This window comes from Anguilla anguilla, chromosome 8 (genome assembly GCF_013347855.1).
Source record: "Anguilla anguilla isolate fAngAng1 chromosome 8, fAngAng1.pri, whole genome shotgun sequence".
Lineage (NCBI taxonomy): Eukaryota > Metazoa > Chordata > Actinopteri > Anguilliformes > Anguillidae > Anguilla > Anguilla anguilla.
Genome location: NC_049208.1, coordinates 37835661 through 37855670, shown reverse-complemented (window position 1 = coordinate 37855670; position 20010 = coordinate 37835661). Strand labels below are relative to the sequence as shown.

The following is a 20010-nucleotide window of genomic DNA, read 5'->3' as shown; positions in this document are numbered from 1 at the left end:
CCCCAACGTGGATTATCCCTTACATGGTAATCAACTTCCTTAAAATCAAAAACAACTATATTTGGCTTTCTTGCTGTTGCGATAAATAGTCGTGGTTGCTAGGCTGAAACAACAAAACAGCGAGTACAGTGAGTGCTGAATCTAAAAAATACCTGGTGGACCGGGCTCTCCAGGACTTCCTCGAACTCCCACTCCATTCTCGCCATTGTCTCCTTTATCTCCCTTAGCTCCCGCCTCACCTGCAGTGGAAACACATGTATTCAGATGAATACAATCTGGGTGGTCTGCGATGTCTCACAAAAGAAAGGATGTTTTCCAAGACATTAACGCCTGCAGTGCTTATGATTCTGTTGAACAGAAGATGAGATTCTTTACCATTGGAGGTAGATATTCTTTATAAATAATGTTTGTTTTAGTTTATCAGGGTCCCGTGCGTCATCTGTAGTCGTTAATTGCTGAGAATGATGCATGGAAATATGCTGATATGTTGTCATTTGTAAGTAAGTTCCATATTCACTTAACTGAACATCTGCTCAGGGAAATTACTTTCAACACTATCCATTTTGCAATGACTTCCAAGGCAATCCTGAATCATTATAATGGCCTACATCTCATGCGGATTGCTAAAAGCCGCTTGGTGATTCTTAAATCACTGTTTTTTGTGACAATTATGTATTTTCTATTGTGTTTTCCCCCAACTGAATTAAAGGCATTAGGAATGCAAGTCATCCAAACACTAATGAGGTTTACAAAAATGCCACAAAGAGTAATGGACAGACAAACAAAACAGTCCCAAGATGACTTGTGATTTACTGGTTAACCTGTTACATTTAACGGTCAAATCTTCCGACAAGAAAGATGGCAAAACAATAAAGCTCTTTTCAAACTGATTTGATATTAAAGTGATGAACTCAATTAAGAAAATGATAATGTATTTTGTTATTTTTCATTTTAATTTTATTAATTCTGGAAACTGCCATATTCAGGGTGATGTGTGAATAATGAACAAAATGGAATACATTTTATTTTTAAAAGAGAAAACTCCTTTGCAAGTCACATTGAATACAGGCCGTAATCATATATCGAAAAAATCTTGAAACATCAGTAACTACTGCCTTATCTCAACTTTAGCTTCTCAAGAAAAGCTGCAAACAAACTCTAAAACATAGTTACATGCATTCCTTTCACAGAAAATTGAAGGTGTTTGAAAAAATCTTGTTTCACACCAGCTTGGAGGAGCAGACACTGTATCAATAGGGAGTATTTTTGAAACAGGTCATAAAATTATTCATCATTAACCCAATTAACCCAAGTTAATTCTGAAATATAAGAATTGATCTGCAAAAGGAACTGCCAACACATTTCTAATCCTGGTAGACTGAAAGCCCCTCTGGTGTGCTATAAATTAATTAGTGCAATTAATTTGTGTAATGGGATTTCTTTTAAGCTTGCCCTCGTTCTTGCAAGTAGCAGGGCATGTAAAATGAGGAAAGTGAAGGACGTATAGGTAAGGTCATGCAGGACCTACGCTGTATAGAGCTGAGTCAGAATATTCAAATAATACAGGACATATTGAAACTTTACCTTTCTGTCCTGGAATTCCATGGAATCCTGGTGGCCCCATGGCACCCATCAAACCCCGAAGTCCGGGGGTCCCTGCTGCGCCGGCGGGCCCCGGAGGACCAGGGAGGCCTACTGGCCCCGGAGTTCCAGGGGCTCCGATAGCTGCTGGGATTTTCAGGACTTCCTTTTTAAACTCAGCTAATTGCTCTGGATAGAATAAAAACAGAAATTGTCTCATTAACTCCGGAGGAAACTGTATTAAGACCAGACCTGGGTCAAATACTTTTCTGTGCTCTATTGATTTTGCCTGGTGTAATTGAGCCTGCCAATATGACCAGAAGGCAGTGTTTGCACTTTTTGAGAGTATTTCAATGGATCAGTAACGCATGGCCCATAGGAAAGCAAAATCCAAGAAGAGATCTCATAGTTGTTTCTTTCATTTCTCCTAGACACAAATGAGCTATTTTTAATACTGAGGTGAGACCAATGGCTTTTTCTCCTACTTCTCAAATTCAACTCAGGAGAAACAGCCACATATAATCTCATTTATGTCTTACTCTGATCAAAACAAGAGATCTCTAAATGATCTTAAATAAGTCTAATTTAAGTCTCCTGAACATGGGACTGTAAGATCAGAGAAAGAGCTCAAAGAAAACTCAGCTATGACTTCTAGGATCTCATGATTCTTCTCAAATATGTCTCAGTTTTCTCATAGTGACCTCATGAGAAACAACCGCATCTCAATTCAATATCCATTCATCTTACTGAAGTCTCAAATTCATCTTCTCATTATCTCATCTTTTCTCCTAACAGGGTTTTAGGAGCAACAATTCAGATTGAAGTGATCTCAAAAAGATGTACAATTGAGATTTTACTACTTTCTTAAGGGTTAAAGAAAAAACTATCCTGAGCAAAAGATTTTTCTTCTGGGAGTAGAAAAGTATTTGACCCAGGTCTGATTAAGTTCGTTTAACAATGTTTCAGGTGCATCGCTATCTTATTTAACACTTATTCATATTTTTATGAATAAATAAAATGGATCAAAGCAAATTAAAGAGCAACAAAGTGGGTGCAGTTGTGAAGTTCATTGAAGTTCAGAATTGAAGAACTGAAGTTCACACCTTCAATGAGGCTGCCGCAGATCTCGCGGATTTTATTTTCGTTCGCTTTGGCACCCTTTAAAAATCAAGAGGAAAAAAAATTAACGTAAGACAAAAAACACTGCCCATACGCTGTAGAACTCAATGCACGTAAATTGTAGAAAGATCATCTCCAGCCAAAGATGCTCCTGTGTGACTGAGATGTTATATGGTACATACAGGTAGGCCACGGGGTCCAGGAGACCCAGGCATGCCCCTCTCTCCCTCCAGCCCCCGGGGTCCGATCGGTCCCGTCAGCCCCTCGTGGCCTGGCTGACCTGGCATCCCGGCTGGTCCCTTGTTGCCCCCCGCTCCTTTAGCTCCAGCCTGGACGGAGGCATTGGCACAAGTTAAAACATGCTGGCACGATTATTCATTCTTACAACTAACGAGCAGTCTGTATGGTTTGATTGTTACATGTACCTCTCCTTTAATTCCAGGGATACCAGGGGGACCCTGTTGAAAAGAATCACTGTTAATGTTATTGGGTAACAAGCAACATCACCGGGCAATAAGTTTACTGTAAATGCACAGCAATTCCACAATTAAAGATTCTGTCCATTAAGGGGAAATGTTAGGCATTAGTTAGGAGTAAGGATCTGTTGGATAACCCCTGTTCAGCAGTAGTTTCTGTGTAGTTTCAAGGATTACATACTGTTGGAGGATCAAGTACAGTATATATTATTTCATGTAAGTCAACCAAAAAATTACAAAACAAAATTACCTACCATATCACCTTTAACTCCAATATCTCCAACAGCTCCCGGAGTACCCTATTCAGAAATCATATGTATAAAACATTCTATATATAGTGGCAGGCCCTATATATAGCAAAGGCCACTTGCTACAGTAAATTGCTTAATGATTAGATCTTTTGGAGAAATTGGTCTGCTCAACATGTAGATTGAATAGACTGGTTTTATTAACATTACTTCAAGGACTTGCAAAAAAAAAAAAAAAAAAAAAATTGCAGTGGTTAGGGCAATCAAAGGGCAGTGCTAATACCGATGCATTGGCAGGACTACTGCAAATATTATCATAGGCCTGATATTTTTACTAAAACCTGGCTTGAGCACTACCTGGTGCTAGGTTTTGGTTTGCGTGTTAACTATAATGATTTCATAGCATATTGTTCTGGATAGGAATGTCTGTTAAAGGCATATCGTGTGATGTAATTATCAATGTTACCATGGACAAAATATATGCAGTTTTACATAACTTAGCACAACTAAGATGCACACACACAATGGCAATGGAAACCATGGATACATCATTGTACCTCACTTCCTTTTGGACCAACAGGACCGATTGGACCCTAAGATCAAGAACAAAACACAGAAACTCAAAAAGTCTGATATATGTAAGTCTTTACATGTGCACAGAAAAAAACATTTATTTCCAATACTGTGCATTTAGCTTGAAAACACAAAAGCCACAACTCTGAAATAAATCACCTGCCCCTTTCATGCAAAACCTCTTCTCAAACAAAACAAGCAAAAAAAAAAAAAAAAAAAACATTGAGATTAATCATATATTGTGTTCAGAATTCAGATAAGAATTTCAAGTGAGAGGTTAACTTTTTTTAGTTTTCATATTAGAGATTTCTCATTTGAGAGCAGTTCTTTTTGTTGTCTAATTAAGTTCCCAATATATTCTGAGACTGAAACACCTGGTGTTACTGTACCTGTTCCCCCTTGGGTCCTGTGTGACCCTTAATGCCACGGGGACCAGTTTCCCCTTTGTCCCCAGTGTCGCCCTGCAGATAGAATAGAATACACAGAATACAAGAAAAATACAAGAACATATTTTAACCCTCAGAATTAATTCAGTATATTTCATAATTCATAATCCTGGTCGTATTAAATATGCATTTCACCTTGATTCCAGGAAGCCCCGTGGCTCCCACCGGTCCTTGTTTTCCAGGCTCCCCCTTTAGTGACAGATGACAACAAACTCCACTTCAGAGCACTTACTCATGTCACCGTAGGTTAGACTAGATGCTTTTCCGTGCGGGTTGGGAAGCGACGTTCCCAGGCATTTCATTTGTCGGCAGATTAATACGTACAGTGGATCCCTTTGCGCCAGGTAATCCGTCTTCTCCCGCCGCGCCGTCCGCCCCCTGAACGAAAGAGACTATCAGCGGCGGGCTCGCTTCGAATGAGATCTGGTCTGCGGGTTATTCATGAGGAAGCGAGACTGTTCCGGAAGCTTCTCATACTCACGGATTTGCCAGGTGGGCCGATTGGGCCTGGCAATCCCTCAGGTCCTATCTCCCCCTACAGCAAGACACATCGTAACGCATCCCACCACACACTTATTCATATAAACAGGTCAATGATCAGGTCAATAATTCACCCTATCCTGCTAGGAATATGCACTGCTTACAGTATTACCAAGCTTCCGTCGTGTCTGCTATGCAATTCATATTGCACGTGTGTGGGGTCTATTCTTCCTTGTTTTGTCCTTAACTGTGGTTGTGGAATATCTGTCTGCTCGTCTCCACTATTTATCATCATGGCGGTGTAATTTATCGGAGGATGGTTGATGCTACCTTTTCACCCAACGGGCCTGTTGGTCCTTGTTTCCCTGGCAATCCCTGTATGAAAGAATTCATATTTTGTCAGAAGACCAGTGAGCACAAGAGGTTATGATAATCAGCTCATTATCACTGTTTTCCCACAGTTGCAATATTGATCTTTAATAACAAGTGCATGATTAAGGTTAAATTGGCTACTTCACCTGATATGTTTACAGAATTACATTTATAAGCATATTTACCTGTAAAATGGCAGTTTTGCTTTTATCAGTTATTGTTCCAAATCAATATTTGGCCTTACCTTACAAATTAACCAAAGTTTACTTTGTTTCATTTTTCAGTTTTAATGGTCCCATTTCCAAATTATATTTGTTAATAAAAATATTTTGTGGACATTGTGCACACACACATGAATGAGCAGTTTGAAAATAAATGGCCCCAAAACCACAGTTGAAATTCCATTCATATTGAAGTTTTCAGGGCATAATCAATTTCCTACAGTTAATATTTTTCGGTCTCAGGTGGTTACTGCTGCGAGAAAGGCACCTGTTTGGGCCCCTTCTGCACACAACTTATTCTCTTTGTTTCTAATTTCTTCCACAGTTAAAAACTCTGCCCATCTGCACAGGTACAGAAACGCATATATCATGGAGATTTTGGATGCAAGTGAAGTTTGAAACCCAGGGGAAGACATATCTGTTCTTTCCTCAGGAGTGACAAGATTTGTATTCATTTTGCACAGTACAATCGTACAATCTACCATAAGGTTGTTGCAGAGTACCTTGGGACATTTCTTTGAAAAAGATTTTATCGTTTTCCTTATAATTATGATTTATGTATGCATGTACTTCCAATAGGAACATTCATTTTTTTGTTGTTGTTTTAAATTCTCCACAAAAGTGAATGACCACTTGAATGTACTCAGCACACAGCCACAAAGCACTTCAGTAAGTCAGATTTTATTTATAAAGTCTTGCATGTTTGAAAAATATTTCTCGCATTTTTATGTACCCAAATTGCCCTTCAGCTATTTGCAGAACACAACTCACTGAAAATGATTCACATATAATCTATGGAAGCTATTGATATTAATGAATGGGCTCACCGGAATTCCAACAATGCCCCTGATACCTACTGCCCCAGACAAACCAGGCTCTCCCTGTAAGAAGTGTTGTATACAAAAGGAAATATTTGTTAGGTACACGGTAGATTACACAATAAGTCATTTTACCTTGTGATAGTTGACTTCTTCAGATAATAACAATGCTATGATTTAAAGAGGCAAGAGTACATCTGTAAGCACCAATAGCTACACACACACACACACATTCACACACACACACACACACACACACACACATGTGCACACACACGCACACACATGTAGACAACAATACATACATACTGTAAAGCCTTCAATATTATTATAATATTATCATGTGTTTAATCATTGTTTGGTCTCACTGAGATACAGTAAAAACAAACCTTATTCAAAACAATTCTGTTTCCAAATACGGCACTACAACCACATACAAAAAGATACAGATATGGAGACCAACCAACCTTGGCACCATTTACTCCAGCACTACCATCCACACCATCTTTCCCCGGTTCTCCCTGTAAATATAACCGTACATTACAATTAGGTCTTAATTGGCTGTCTACTGCAGCTGTGCTTAAAACAAGCAAAAAGGCAGTTTGGCCATGTTCACTTAAGTCGCCCTACAGCACACATGCATGCAATAATAAGAAGGTGTCAGAAATGAGGCAAGCCCGTTCTTTAATAACGTAATTGACTTAATAGCATCTCTGTTTTATCTGTTAAAAAATGAAAAGATAAATGGCTGATTACTTACGGTGTCACCTTTCTGGCCAGGAGGCCCCTGTTCTCCTTGAGGGCCAGCTGCACCCTGAAATGAGCACAGAAGGGTCGTCAGACACAGACTCTATCTGTATCAACTGAAATGTCACGTATTGTGATTTTATCTTACATCGGAATTTCTGCACCAGTGTCAATGGATATAAATATTCCAGCGAAGGATGGTGCACATGAATATCTACAAACAGCAGGACTTTTCATAGTTTGGTTGCAACTGTGATTTGATATTTTTACAGAGTCATTACAAACTAACCCAAATATCTTCAAGGCCCTCGCTAATGAATATTCATTACAGTGATCAACCACTACTGTAATTTGAGCAGATTTAAACAGGCACCAATGCTCTATGTGAAGTTTTGCTCCTTGTTTTGAATCTCCAGTTTGCACCCGTTGAACACCATAGACTGGTGGTGACTGCACGTGGGCACCGTGTCAATCACCATGTCAGTAAATGGGATGGACTTCAGAACCAGATGGCAGGAAGAGAGGAGGTGCACTCACCTCATCGCCTTTGGGGCCTTCCAAACCCTGACGTCCTCGAATGCCTTCTACACCCTGATGTGAACCATGCACAACACAGCACATGACAAGAAGTTACAATGCCATTGTACAGTACTGAGCACGGGCTAGACATGATTGAAACTGTTGTGCACACTCATCCAAAATTGTCCTCGACTTAAGTTGACCAACATTTTCCCAATAAGTGGATCCATGAACTGTCGCCAAAGTTCCATAAGTCTACTGCAACTTACAAGTTTATACTGCTTATTTTGAAATTGTGACAGTTCACATTAAGGCAGTAATATCATGTTCTGCATCAAATTTATACAGTGCTACTCCTATTCATTTAAATACAATCATCACGTTTTAAGTCTAAACGATTGAAGTATTTTGAACAGGTGTACAAAATTTCAATTAACATCATCACACTCCATTAACTTTACTAATTAATACATTAATAAATTAACATAAATAAAATTAGCTAGGTAGCTAGTTGGTGCATTAGCTAGTTATGGTTAGCAACTGAAAATTATCCATAACAAAGGTTTGACATACAGTGCTCTGAAAAAGTATTTGCCCCCTTCCTGCTTTCCCCTATTACTGCACATTTTATCACACCGAATGGTTTCAGATCTTTAGACACAATGTAATCGCCAAAGGGAACCTGAGTAAACACATTTGTCAAAATTATTATCTCATTTATTTAATGAAAAGGGTTATTAAACGTCTAAACACTTCCTGTAATGTGATATCAGTGTTTCACATCACTGTGCCGGAACTGTAGCTCACTTTTCTTTGCAGAACAGCTTTAATTCGGAATAAACTGGTAGTTTTTCAGGAAACGAAAAATAATAAAATAAAACAGGACAGCTGCCTGCACTCCTGCTCTGGAAAAGCAAAAAACAAAAACAACAAAAAAAATGTGACGTCCGTAAATCACCTGCCACACTTTATGTACTAACGGGCACAGGATGGAGTCAGATCACAAATTATAGCCACAGAGGCAAACCAGGAGCCAGTTCAAGAATCACTGGCCCTGCAGGAACTGTTCAAGCTTATATCTATTTGCAAACTATAGGTTACCTATCACATACTTAGCTACAGAATTATAAACAGCCTTTGACAGTTGATTTCCAAGCTTCTCCAGAAACTGGGGCCAATTCTAGACAGACCGTTTGACCTGGCGATTTGTTTTATTATAGAAGAAAATGTGAAGTAGAACAGTTTGAATTTTACCAGCATATACATTTCATGCCACATGGCAAAATCAATGTCGAAACTAGGTAAAATCCAATTGGTACCATAATGTTATTTAGCAGGTTGAATATGCCATGATCACAACTACATTACAAATTTGACAGTATGATGGTCATCATTCAATCATTGTCACTCCTCTGATAATCATTCTTAAGTCCATCCACTAACACTAATAAATCATTCCTGTCAATAAAATACTCAGAAAAAAGTAATTACTTAACGATCATTGAAGGCTTAAATTGCAGTTCAGTTAAATTATTTATTCACATCTCTTTTGGGTCACACAATTAGCAACACATATCTCCTTCTATCCTGTTGGTGGTGGTATACACCTGTGTAGCTGTCCCAAGCCATAAATCCAGAAGAGGAATAAGCAGAAAATATTTCATTTCCTGCCTTGCAGCACACAAGTCACACAGAGGACCTCTGCTACTGAGGTGATTCTACAGTTAGAACCTTCTTGACTGTCAGCATTCCATAGCTTCACGAGTTTACCAAAGAAAGGATGAATGCTTACAGGAGAGCCCGGTGGGCCTGTAGGTCCAGGAATCCCATTGAACCCAGGGGGGCCCTGAGTAGATGAGGGAACATAATCATGGGATATTTAACATTCTGCTCTTTTAAAGATATGAAGAGTTCCTTGGTGAAACATGAAAGGCGAGATTGGGCCTTCCTTCTCTTCTAGTTCACCTCAGGATTAGCATATGTGATGTTTCACAGGGGCTGATGAAAAACCTTTTATTCATAATCTGGCTTGTTTGAAGCTGTGAAAATATAATCGGCTGCTGACCTGTCATAACTGGCTGGTAAAAAAAAAAAAAAAAAAAAAAAAAAACTTACATTAACACTTTACTTGAACTCTTCAGCTATCACAAGATGGGATAATAGATGATGTCAGCTTTTGTCAAATTACGCGAAACTGTCATACCTTTATCGGTAAACGTTATTACAGCAACATCAGTTATAACATTTACCGATAAAAGTGATGACAGTTTTATATCATTTGACATAAATTGACATCATCTATTATGCCATATTGTGATTAACTTTCAGTAAAAACTGTAAGAACTGTAAGATTGATGGCCCCTCAACTCTTGATCTGCTCATTTCTAAATTAATGATGGAATACATCACTTACAGACAGGTTTTCAGATGTTCCAGCTTACCCTATCTCCTTTGTCTCCAGAGGAACCTGGAAGTCCTATTGGCCCCCTTGTCCCCTGGGGAAAAAATATTATATTAAATTGATGCAAATTGGTATGTTTTATGGTGTTTATCACTGAAATCCAAGAAGTATAAAAGTAGCACTGTGCTAATTTCATATAAGCGAGCCTAGTGAAGACAAACTACTGAACACTGACCTCACTTCCTGTCCGTCCTGGCAGGCCCTGCACACCAGAGGGTCCTGGTTCTCCCTTTGGTGAAAACAAGCACAGTCAGCTGCTGGCTGTAAAATTTCCAGGTCCATACATTCCGAGATTGTGTGCATTTGACCTACGTACACTTTTAATGACTTTTATTTTCTATTTTGGTTTGCTGAGGAGTCACAGTGCATTTAGTTTAATTTTATTCATTGCAGATGGCACTGAAAATATCTACAGCTTCAGCAGAAGATTAGTTCCTTCAACCCCTGGTCTACCAATTAGGCTAATGCACCAGAAGGCTTAAGTCTCAAGTGTTGTTTTAAGGCTGGGAATTGTACATTTGTTATTACTCATTTTTCAGTGTCTAGTATTGTAAATGGGAATTATGCAAAAAAATATACATCACCTATTTTGTAATCCACACTGAATCTTCTTGTTCACTTTACAGTTTATTTTACCTTTTGTCCAGATTTTCCTGGTTCCCCTGGCTCTCCTTGGATCCCTTTGTGACCCTGGAAATTGTGCGTCAATTCAAAAACTTGGTAGGATGTATGAGGCATGTCTAATCCTGCCTAATATTGGCCACCATTTCCTTTGATTGTATGCTAATTCCTCGTAAGTAATTACCCAATGATCAGAAAGTATTTTGGTAATCCAGTATTACAACAATAGTAGATAACTTTATGATTCATCACCTTGATTCCCGGCATCCCTGGGTTTCCTTGAGGTCCTGCGGGACATGCAGCTTGGCACTGTTGCAAATCAAAAGAGCCGTTGTTTTATGGCGGTTGAGGCATTTCGAGTCTGATAGCTAGATGAAACACGTCGCAGCGCATACAGCGATTTCTGAGGCCTAGTCCTCTAAAAAAAATGAGACTCACCGGTTCACCACTTCCCTCTGGGCTGGGGGGTCCAGGAGGGCCCTGAAAAACAGACCAAACTCTTTTATTTATTCAATAGCAGTGAATGCAAAAGCATCAGCAGGCAGTGCAAGGAAGCAGATCTGGAGTGCCACTTCAGAACTGCTATGTACTGTAATGATGTGTACGCATACAGTAGTTGCACTACACCTGACTGTAAGAGCCACTTAAATATAAAGAGATATAAATTAGTGATGTCCCTGACGGCCACACAGCATAACATAAGGGCTAATGTCACACACTAAACGCTTCAAAAATCCAAGAGTACAATTTACTAAATTGTGTTTTGGACGAGTGGGCTGAAAGCATGATGCAGTATGTGACTGTATGGATACATTGAAATACGGAGATTAAGATTCAGCTTACTATTAAGAGGAGTAAGTTCAATGAAGTATATTACCACAGGTCCTGGGGGTCCTGCTTTTCCAGGTAGACCCGGTGCTCCTATGTCACCACTTGGTCCTGGGGGACCCTGCCAAAATGCAAAGACATAGCTTTTAATACACTTCTTTTAATGGTAATGTCATGTAAACTCCTTTTAGTGACTTGTGGAACTGCATGATTTGGTTTACTTAATCGATGGCACTTACCTCAGGTCCTATGTTCCCAGAGTCTCCAGGTTCACCTGGTTTTCCTGGAGGTCCCTGGATGAGGCACAATAATGAACACTATCCATCATTATGAACAGCAATATAGCCGAATTAAATTATTATGACAGAGGCAATATCAGCTAAAACAAATTCCACTCCAAAAAAATAAACATTCATTTTATAATTGCGGTATGCAATCTCCTTCAAAAAACCAGAAGGAAACATCCTCCCCATACAACTTCATTATACAAAATATAATATTGCTGAAGTAATGTGTAATATGTTATATAGTTGACATTATTACGTTGTTTAGGTCAAACCTTTATAGGAAAATAATGAAATTTAATGATATATATATATATATATGTATATATACTGTATTAAGCCATTTACACACATTTACAGCAGTATTAACATAGAGGGCCGGTTTCACAGACACAGATTAAGACTAGTCCTAGACTAAATTCAATTTTGAATGGAGATTCTCCATTAAAAAAAATATCATTTTAGTCCAAGACAAATTTAATATTTGTGAAACCAGCTCATAAGGTTTTATTTTACATCTTAAAAAACATTAAAAACTGGACTGAAACCAAGAACTACCACTTGAAATGGACTTTAGAACAGTAACCAGGAAGTATGGACTTTTAGGAATGGATTCCCAAACAAATGCCAAGCATTAACATAAAATTCTTTCGGAGGTCTGACTAAGCTGTATAAAGAAAGAATAACAATTTGGAAATGTAAATTATAGCAAAACCTAGAGGTTTTATGCTCTTTGATAGCCATTAGGAGATGTCTGTACTTAGGCAGTGCACATATCTTGAGAAGTAGCTGGCCTGAAGCTCAGCTTTTGAAGGTCAGCTGAACTACAGCCTTAACCACTGTACATGAACAGGAAACAGGAAGTGTAAATTGTTTTGAACATACAGGTTGTCCAATTGCCTCGGATCCCTGTAAAACAGAAGGCACAAACAGAGGATGAGAAATTTGGTGCAATTCCCAAGCAAGAAAAATAAAACTTTTGTGTGTGTGCTATGTTCTAAATGTATACACTCAGGACAACTTCTGAAGAAAGAAAAGCAATGGATGTTGCCAGACTTTTTGGTAGAAGTTACAAGTGCACTGATAATCATTCTGTTCGTAACTTCGATCTCATTCTAGCTGTTTTCACCAGTCTCAGATGGAGCAGTGGTAAAGCTGTGTTAATAAAAGATAAAACGGATCAAATGCTAAGCTCTAATGGATCAAACGTGGCTATCCATACAAATGAGACTGTGTCATTGTAAGATTTGCTGTTAGGCTGTCCAACTATTTCTAGAAATTTCCCCAGTTTGGCTGCATTACACTGTGAATATGAAATGCTATAATATGATGGAACTGGAACTTACTGGAGGACCTGGTGGACCAGGAAAGCCAGGCAGTCCCTGTCATTGGACACAAGTAAAAAGGAACAACCCTTTTGTGATTGAAAACTGATATATTACAAAAGCTAGATATCATGCAGCATTTTGACTTTTTCATGAGTATTATCAAGTATTATCAAGGTCGAACACCATAAATATCACTGAATGTGACATTTATAGAAGTTTTCCAATAGCTGACAGTCCAGTCATTCTATACTGAAGTTTAACTGTACACAACATCTGCCTATCATAGCCTTCAATCAAACTTTAATGGGGTACTGTATAAAATTAAAGCACAGTACAGAAATACCATGGAACACCTTTCAACAGCTTTGGACTCTGATTACATGGAATGCTGAACACATCTAATAAAGCAAATAAAAGGATTCAAAATATATGCAAAAAAAGGAAGATACTCACTCTTTCACCAACAGGTCCTCTCGGTCCCATTGGCCCACTCCCTCCCTTAGAAAAGAGGGAGAAATTGTTATTCAAAATGTATCACATTATAGTACAGGTCATTTAAGCATTTAATCACTCCATGGGCACTCTTATCAGAGCTTATTTTACATATGATCCATTTACACAGCTGGGTATTATGCATGCAGAAATATGCATACACAAACATACAGTTCATGAATAAACACATATGCACCAGGGAAGATACCCAGCTCTGGTGGTGGGTTGTGGACTTCAGGTAGTCATTGGAAGGCACAGGATTTCCAACAAAGTACTAAATATGAGATCTTTATGTTGTGACTTGTCCAATTATTTTTGCTCCCTTAAAATTAAGGTTAACATACTGTACGAAAAGGATTCCACAGGGATCACCTGCTTTGAATGTAACTACCCTCAGATTAAAGCTGACAGTCTGCACTTTGACCTCATATTCATGGTTTAATTTCAAATCTAATGTGTTGGAGTACAGAGCCAAAATAACAAACACTCTGCCATTGTCCCAATACTTTTGCATTTAGCTGTACATGCACACAGACACAAACAGAGTGCTATAATCGGGCATAGCTGATCCAGTTTAGCAGTGCCTGGCACTGACGTGCTTTGGTAGAGAGACATTTTACTTATTAATTAATTAATTAATTTGTTTGTTTGTTTGTTTGAGCAATGTGATGCTTACTGCTGGTCCTGGGAGCCCTGGAAGCCCCCTCTGTCCAGGCAGTCCAATCTCGCCCTGTTCCCCTTTGCTGCCCTGCATGAGACACGGATGAAGACAAATTTATCAGGAGAGCACATTGCCTGCAACTGTTGCTAAGCTACGGTGGTGCATCACCGGTCAAACACGTAATCAATTAAACCCATGCGATTTGCAGAGGCCTCTGTCTGCGTTAACCCTCGTCAGACAACGCATAACGAGCCATTAGCCTGAAGAGAGGCCCGACCCATTCATCAGGTGCAAATACCTGTGGACATACGCAGCTAATTTACCTTTACAAATGATCTTGTTTCTGGGAATAATGAGATGCGTTTGAGCTATAGCATAAAACATCCTGACCACCAAACAGCCATTGGACAGATCATACTTACAGGAGAACCAGGAGCACCAGGCTGGCCTGGGAGTCCCTGCAAAAGCACAACTTTATGACTGATCGATAACCGTCAACCACAGATTATGAAGCTTTGATGCACTTATACATCAATGAAATAATTCAAGAAATATTTTATCGCTAGGGGAGCCAAGCACTCCCTCCTGGTCCTTATCTGCTGATGTAACTTTCAGCTCTGCTATGAAATGTAACTTCTATCTTATTTGAAATGTGACTTGAAATGTTACTGTTTAAAGTTACAGCCACAGGTTATAGACCTAAACCAGAATTATGTACTGAGAATCATGCCTTGTATGCTCCAGTAATGGTTAGACGTGGTTATGCTAATGAGTAAATGCTGTAATGCTAATGAGTGAATGTTTTCCTACTTACATCTCGCCCATCTCTGCCACTCTCTCCCTGGGGCCCGCGTGGCCCCTCGGGGCCCATGGGACCAGCAGGGCCTGGGACCGGTTTAGGGTCAGGCTGGGGAAAGAAAAACCAACAAATCAATAAAAACAGAACTACTGTAATGTCGGCCAGGAAATAACAGGTGCGTTTTATACAGGTGCAGTATGTGCAACTTCATTAAGGGTATCGCTATTCGTCAGGCATACAAGATATTACAATGAATCACCAATGAAAGTCAAGCTCCTGAAGATAAAAAAGGCATTCATTGGAACAGAATCATCTGAGGTCATTTGACATGTAACATTTCAGCCATGTAACCTATGGTACTGTGACTTGGATATTTTCTTCTTCTTTTTTTCCCATAAAACACACATCTTTTCCCACAGCTACATCACCTAACCAATTATCAGTGTTGTCATCTGACACTGTCAGGGGTCCTCGGGAAAAATATAGTAAAGAATAAAGAGGTTATATGTGCTTCAACACAAAGTTAGTAAAGATCAATGCAACCATTAAACATTTTTTCTGCATCTGATATGAAGCTTGATGGTATTGTATTGTTACACTATTTAAAGAGTTAAATGATGACGTCTGAATGACCTATGACGCATCAAGTAATCAAGCATTCTATTAGTGTGTGTATTTCAAAGCTTCTACGCATTGCTGAGATTTCATTAGCTCATGTAGTGGTTGTACATGTGAATCCTGTTGCTTTTAAAAATTGGCTGGATTTGAATAAAATAGCCTGCCATAGAGTAGCTTACATATGAACACGACATAATAATGTGGATGAAAAGCAGATGACTATGCAAAACAATTATAACTATGCTACCCTGTGAACCCCTTAAGGTTTAAACCCAGCTTAAATTTTGATAAGTTGTGACAACCAACGTCATCTACAGAAGTATTTTCCCTTTAAATACCAAGAATAATGAATGCCAAATAAGGAATGGCAAATTATATTCTTAGGTCTCCTTGTTGCGTTACCCACAATTCATCTATTTTGACAGTGGAAAAGAAGCTGCCATTTCCTTTCAGTTCACTGTCTACCGGCTGAGCTATGAAAATGAGTGTGCGCAGTTGACTTGATTGACCAGAGGTGTCACTCTTATGTGAGGAGTTGAGGGACAGTAATTGACTGAAATTCTCCTTTCCCCAGCGACACTACGCCCACTTCTGAAGCCATGCTGTAGGGCTGCTGGGCTCATTTGAGCACTGGCTGGCATTCAGTTCCAGACTGTGCGGTAAAGTGACACCCTGGAGCAGAGTGTCTCAGCAGGATGAGCCACGCGACACCAAGAATAATGCGTTTGATCTATTTGTATATTTCTGTAACTAATTAGCACCCCCTAAAACTATTTGTTCTTTTCAGCCTGCGCTGACGACAACAGATCAGGCCAACAATGTGTGACTTCATGCCGGAGCAGCACGCTTCACACGACACGCGACACGCTACCGGAACGTTCTCACTGATTAACGAATGTGTTAAGCCTAGAAACAAAGCAAGGAGATGATTATTTGCTTTAAAAAACACACGAAAGAAAACACAAGACAAAGATGCAGTCGTAAATAGAAAAATAAATACCTCGGCATTGGGAAACATCTGAAGAAGCAGGAGAAAAATAAAATAAATGCAGAGTTAGCAAACACCCCTCACCAGATAGTCAGAAAGAGCACACCTGTTCAAAACATAAGTCATGAGGGCCACATGCTCCGTAAGATAAGCAGAAAGGAGGGTGGACCTGTGATTACACCCTCTATCATAAAGGCTATATAGAGTTCTCATAAGCATAATATCTGTCATAACCATTCATAACCATGAATGACAAATCGAATCAGTGAATTTAACTTAAACTTGATACGTCTGTCAATCCTGCTGCAGGGCAAATGGATGCAACTTGTCATAACTCATGTTTCACAGTGTGCTCGCTGAGTGACAGAAATGCCTGTGTCAACTGTAATAGTAAAACACACATGAACGCATGCCTCTCTCTCAATAACTTGGCCCCTGATGTGTTCTGGATTTGGATAACTTGCACTTATGGAATTTGCACCAAATGTTTTGAGATGATGGACATAATCTAACTACTGTCCTTATGCACTGCAAGAACAACCTGGACCGGCAGTCAGAAAACATCAAACACTATAGAAAGTAAAAATTATGTTTGCGTATCTGTTTCAGAACATTATCGACCAAACAGAAGATAACAGGTTGGACTGTGATAAAGCTAGTAAGCTATAGTTCTTCTTGCTGAGTCATAAAAGAAGGAGATTTGAAAGAGGAGCGACAGTCAGCTGTGTAACAGGTGGCTCCTGACCAGCCAGATCACCTTAAATAGCTTCTGGCACCGTTAATGACTGGAGTACAATAATACATGTGTCAAACAATGCAGTGACCACATGTGTTATAATACACATGTGGTAGTCATGCTTTTGTTTTATGAAGCCTTGGCTTTAGAAACTGGCTCCCCTCAAAAACTCACTGTTTCACATTTTTCTAAAATTTTCACATTTCTCCATGTACACTGATGCACAAGTTACTGAGTGGGAGGTGTCGTATCATAGCATCATTTCATGCATAACTAAATCAGGACACAAGTGAATTGCCATTATGTATTGCTGCATTCTGCATTGCAATAATACATTGTTGGGTAAGCAAAATTAGTTCGGCAAAATAAAAAAAAAAATCAAATGAATAGAAATCAAATAAATAGAATAAATAGAAATAAAAAATAAATAAATATAATAACATGCATGTGCGTGTGATTACCAGAATATATATATATATATATATATATACACACACACACATGCATATGTAACATGCAGTTGCACCTGATTTTCTTGAAAAACTCTACCAGAGAAAATAAAAAAAGTTCTCGTATGTCAAACTACTTATGCTTTAATTCTTGGTGTGCAGGAGCTAAAACAATGAATCTGCCACAATGTGAAACAAGAATAAGAGCCCAAATCTGAAATTTACAGCAACAGAATCATTAATCTCAAAATGATTTAGATTATCTTACCATCAGTTTAAAGGCATATGCTAATCAAACAAACTAGTTAAAGTTGTTTGAAACTGGGATAAATCAAAGAAACAGCCAGGAAATTTTGGCAGCCAGGCCAGACACAGGAGCTTTTATTAAATAGCAAGTGACCTTGGACTTCGCAAGTTTGCTTCTCTCCAACTTCCTCACTGTCCTCACTGCACTAATGAATCATCATCAGTCATTTTAAAATGAAATAGATACATATCATCATGCTAAATGTAAACAGCACTTCCCTGTTTAATATTTTTGAGCATATGGTAAGCATAAAATATTTTATATAATATTGAAGAAGAGGAAACCAAATATTGGAGAGTAAAAATAAGTTATTTTTAACAATTGAATTAAACAATAAAATGTTACCCATCTATATATATATATATACATACACACACACCAGGCATTCTGCGGTATTCTGATTTGTTAAATGGTGACTAAGGAGTTCAGCTTTTTGGCAGACATCCTACACGTGGGACATGTACTGTAGACTTCACTGAAGCATTTGTCCTGGCTCAAGCATTTTTTCCTGCCTTGTGGTGCCACACAATAATATATTCTATTTAGTAATATATTTTATTTGTCTCACTTTTGTATTTCATTAAAGTAAAGGAAGGCATAACTTGACCCTCGAGAGGCAAGTACTAGAATGTTGATATTTGAATGCTATTTTCTATATAATACTGCAAGATGCAGTTTTTTATGCCAATTTAACTTTGTAGAAATTAAAGAGAAACTACAGTGGCCCAGAGGTGCAATCCTTTTAAAAAAGAAATCCTCCTTCTTAAAAGAAAACCTCCTTCTTAAAAAATAAATCCTCCTTCTTAAAAGAAATTAACAAAATACTGTAACTTGATGGAAATAAATGAAACTGGTTGTAAAACACAAATTTGAAGTAAAGAACACAATTAAATCTAAATACAAAACTTTGTGCCTTTAAGCTGTCGGAGATTAAAGCATTCGGCTGTATTTGTAATGAACACAAGTAGAGTTGACCTTGTCCGGGTGACTTTTTATGTAATCAAATGGAACCAATAAAACAAAATTAATGAACTCATTCTTCTTTTATTACACCACCAGGATAATTGAAAGTCACTGACAAGTCTCAATGGTCTTATTAGTTTCAATTTTCTTACAGCTTGTGACCATTCTGCACAATGGAGAACATTGATCTAAACTCAGCATGCAATGAAAACAAAAAGCTTTTTGCATGAAAAGTCAGGTATTTTAAAGAATAGTCAGACTAATCATTCTTAACCATAAGTGTAAATTGCTAAAACAAACTAATTTCCATTGGCACAAACCTTTGATATGAATGTGTGAGTGAATGGTGTGTGTGCCCTGCGATAGATTGGCAACATATCCAGGGTGTATTCCTGCCTCTCCCCCAATGCATGCTGGGATAGGCTCCAGCACCCCCTGTGACCCTGACCAGGAATAAGCAGGTATGGATAATGGATGGATGGAGGGACAAACCTCTGACATCTGGTTTCCATATTGCGATACACATAATCATTATTGAGATAAAGTGAGATAAATTTTGTTTGAATTGCATATGCCATTGAACACTCACTGTCAAAGCACTTCAAGTGAAATGTACATTGTTCTTAACGCTCATCTTTTTGGACAATGTTGCTCTACATTGCTCAGGTTAACACTGCTAGAAAGAAACACAAAAATTATCACTTTGTATGCATGTGTCTATTTCTTATTTTATTTTTTTAAGTTGAGGCCAAATAAAAGCAAATTGTCTTCAGATTAAGAGGTGTTGTGTTTTGTTAACAAATTGTTTTTTTTTTTTTTTTTTGGTGGAGTTCTCCTTTTGGACTGATGAATTAAAACACAGGCCAGGAACTGAT

The 20010-nt window shown here is 38.5% G+C and overlaps 1 protein-coding gene across 2 annotated transcripts in view; it reads right to left on the bottom strand.

Moving 5' to 3' along the window:
- LOC118233114 (collagen alpha-3(IX) chain-like) overlaps positions 1 to 20010 on the bottom strand; it is a 38931-nt gene that overhangs the window by 1335 nt on the left and 17586 nt on the right. The window contains exons 7-37 of one of the 2 annotated variants that reach the window (XM_035428476.1): positions 16693 to 16710; positions 15090 to 15182; positions 14698 to 14733; positions 14291 to 14362; positions 13576 to 13620; positions 13141 to 13176; positions 12680 to 12703; positions 11750 to 11803; positions 11560 to 11631; positions 11121 to 11162; positions 10935 to 10991; positions 10698 to 10751; positions 10237 to 10290; positions 10042 to 10095; positions 9393 to 9446; positions 7619 to 7672; positions 7095 to 7148; positions 6802 to 6855; positions 6344 to 6397; positions 5254 to 5298; positions 4925 to 4978; positions 4768 to 4821; positions 4579 to 4632; positions 4387 to 4458; positions 3982 to 4017; positions 3431 to 3475; positions 3126 to 3158; positions 2883 to 3029; positions 2685 to 2739; positions 1585 to 1770; positions 153 to 239 (exon numbers count right to left, since the gene is read on the bottom strand). In XM_035428476.1, the coding sequence (XP_035284367.1) occupies positions 153 to 239; positions 1585 to 1770; positions 2685 to 2739; positions 2883 to 3029; positions 3126 to 3158; positions 3431 to 3475; positions 3982 to 4017; positions 4387 to 4458; positions 4579 to 4632; positions 4768 to 4821; positions 4925 to 4978; positions 5254 to 5298; positions 6344 to 6397; positions 6802 to 6855; positions 7095 to 7148; positions 7619 to 7672; positions 9393 to 9446; positions 10042 to 10095; positions 10237 to 10290; positions 10698 to 10751; positions 10935 to 10991; positions 11121 to 11162; positions 11560 to 11631; positions 11750 to 11803; positions 12680 to 12703; positions 13141 to 13176; positions 13576 to 13620; positions 14291 to 14362; positions 14698 to 14733; positions 15090 to 15182; positions 16693 to 16710 (1849 nt within the window). The remainder of the gene's footprint in view (positions 1 to 152; positions 240 to 1584; positions 1771 to 2684; positions 2740 to 2882; positions 3030 to 3125; positions 3159 to 3430; positions 3476 to 3981; positions 4018 to 4386; positions 4459 to 4578; positions 4633 to 4767; positions 4822 to 4924; positions 4979 to 5253; positions 5299 to 6343; positions 6398 to 6801; positions 6856 to 7094; positions 7149 to 7618; positions 7673 to 9392; positions 9447 to 10041; positions 10096 to 10236; positions 10291 to 10697; positions 10752 to 10934; positions 10992 to 11120; positions 11163 to 11559; positions 11632 to 11749; positions 11804 to 12679; positions 12704 to 13140; positions 13177 to 13575; positions 13621 to 14290; positions 14363 to 14697; positions 14734 to 15089; positions 15183 to 16692; positions 16711 to 20010) is intronic. The other variant, XM_035428478.1, reaches the window with a different exon arrangement.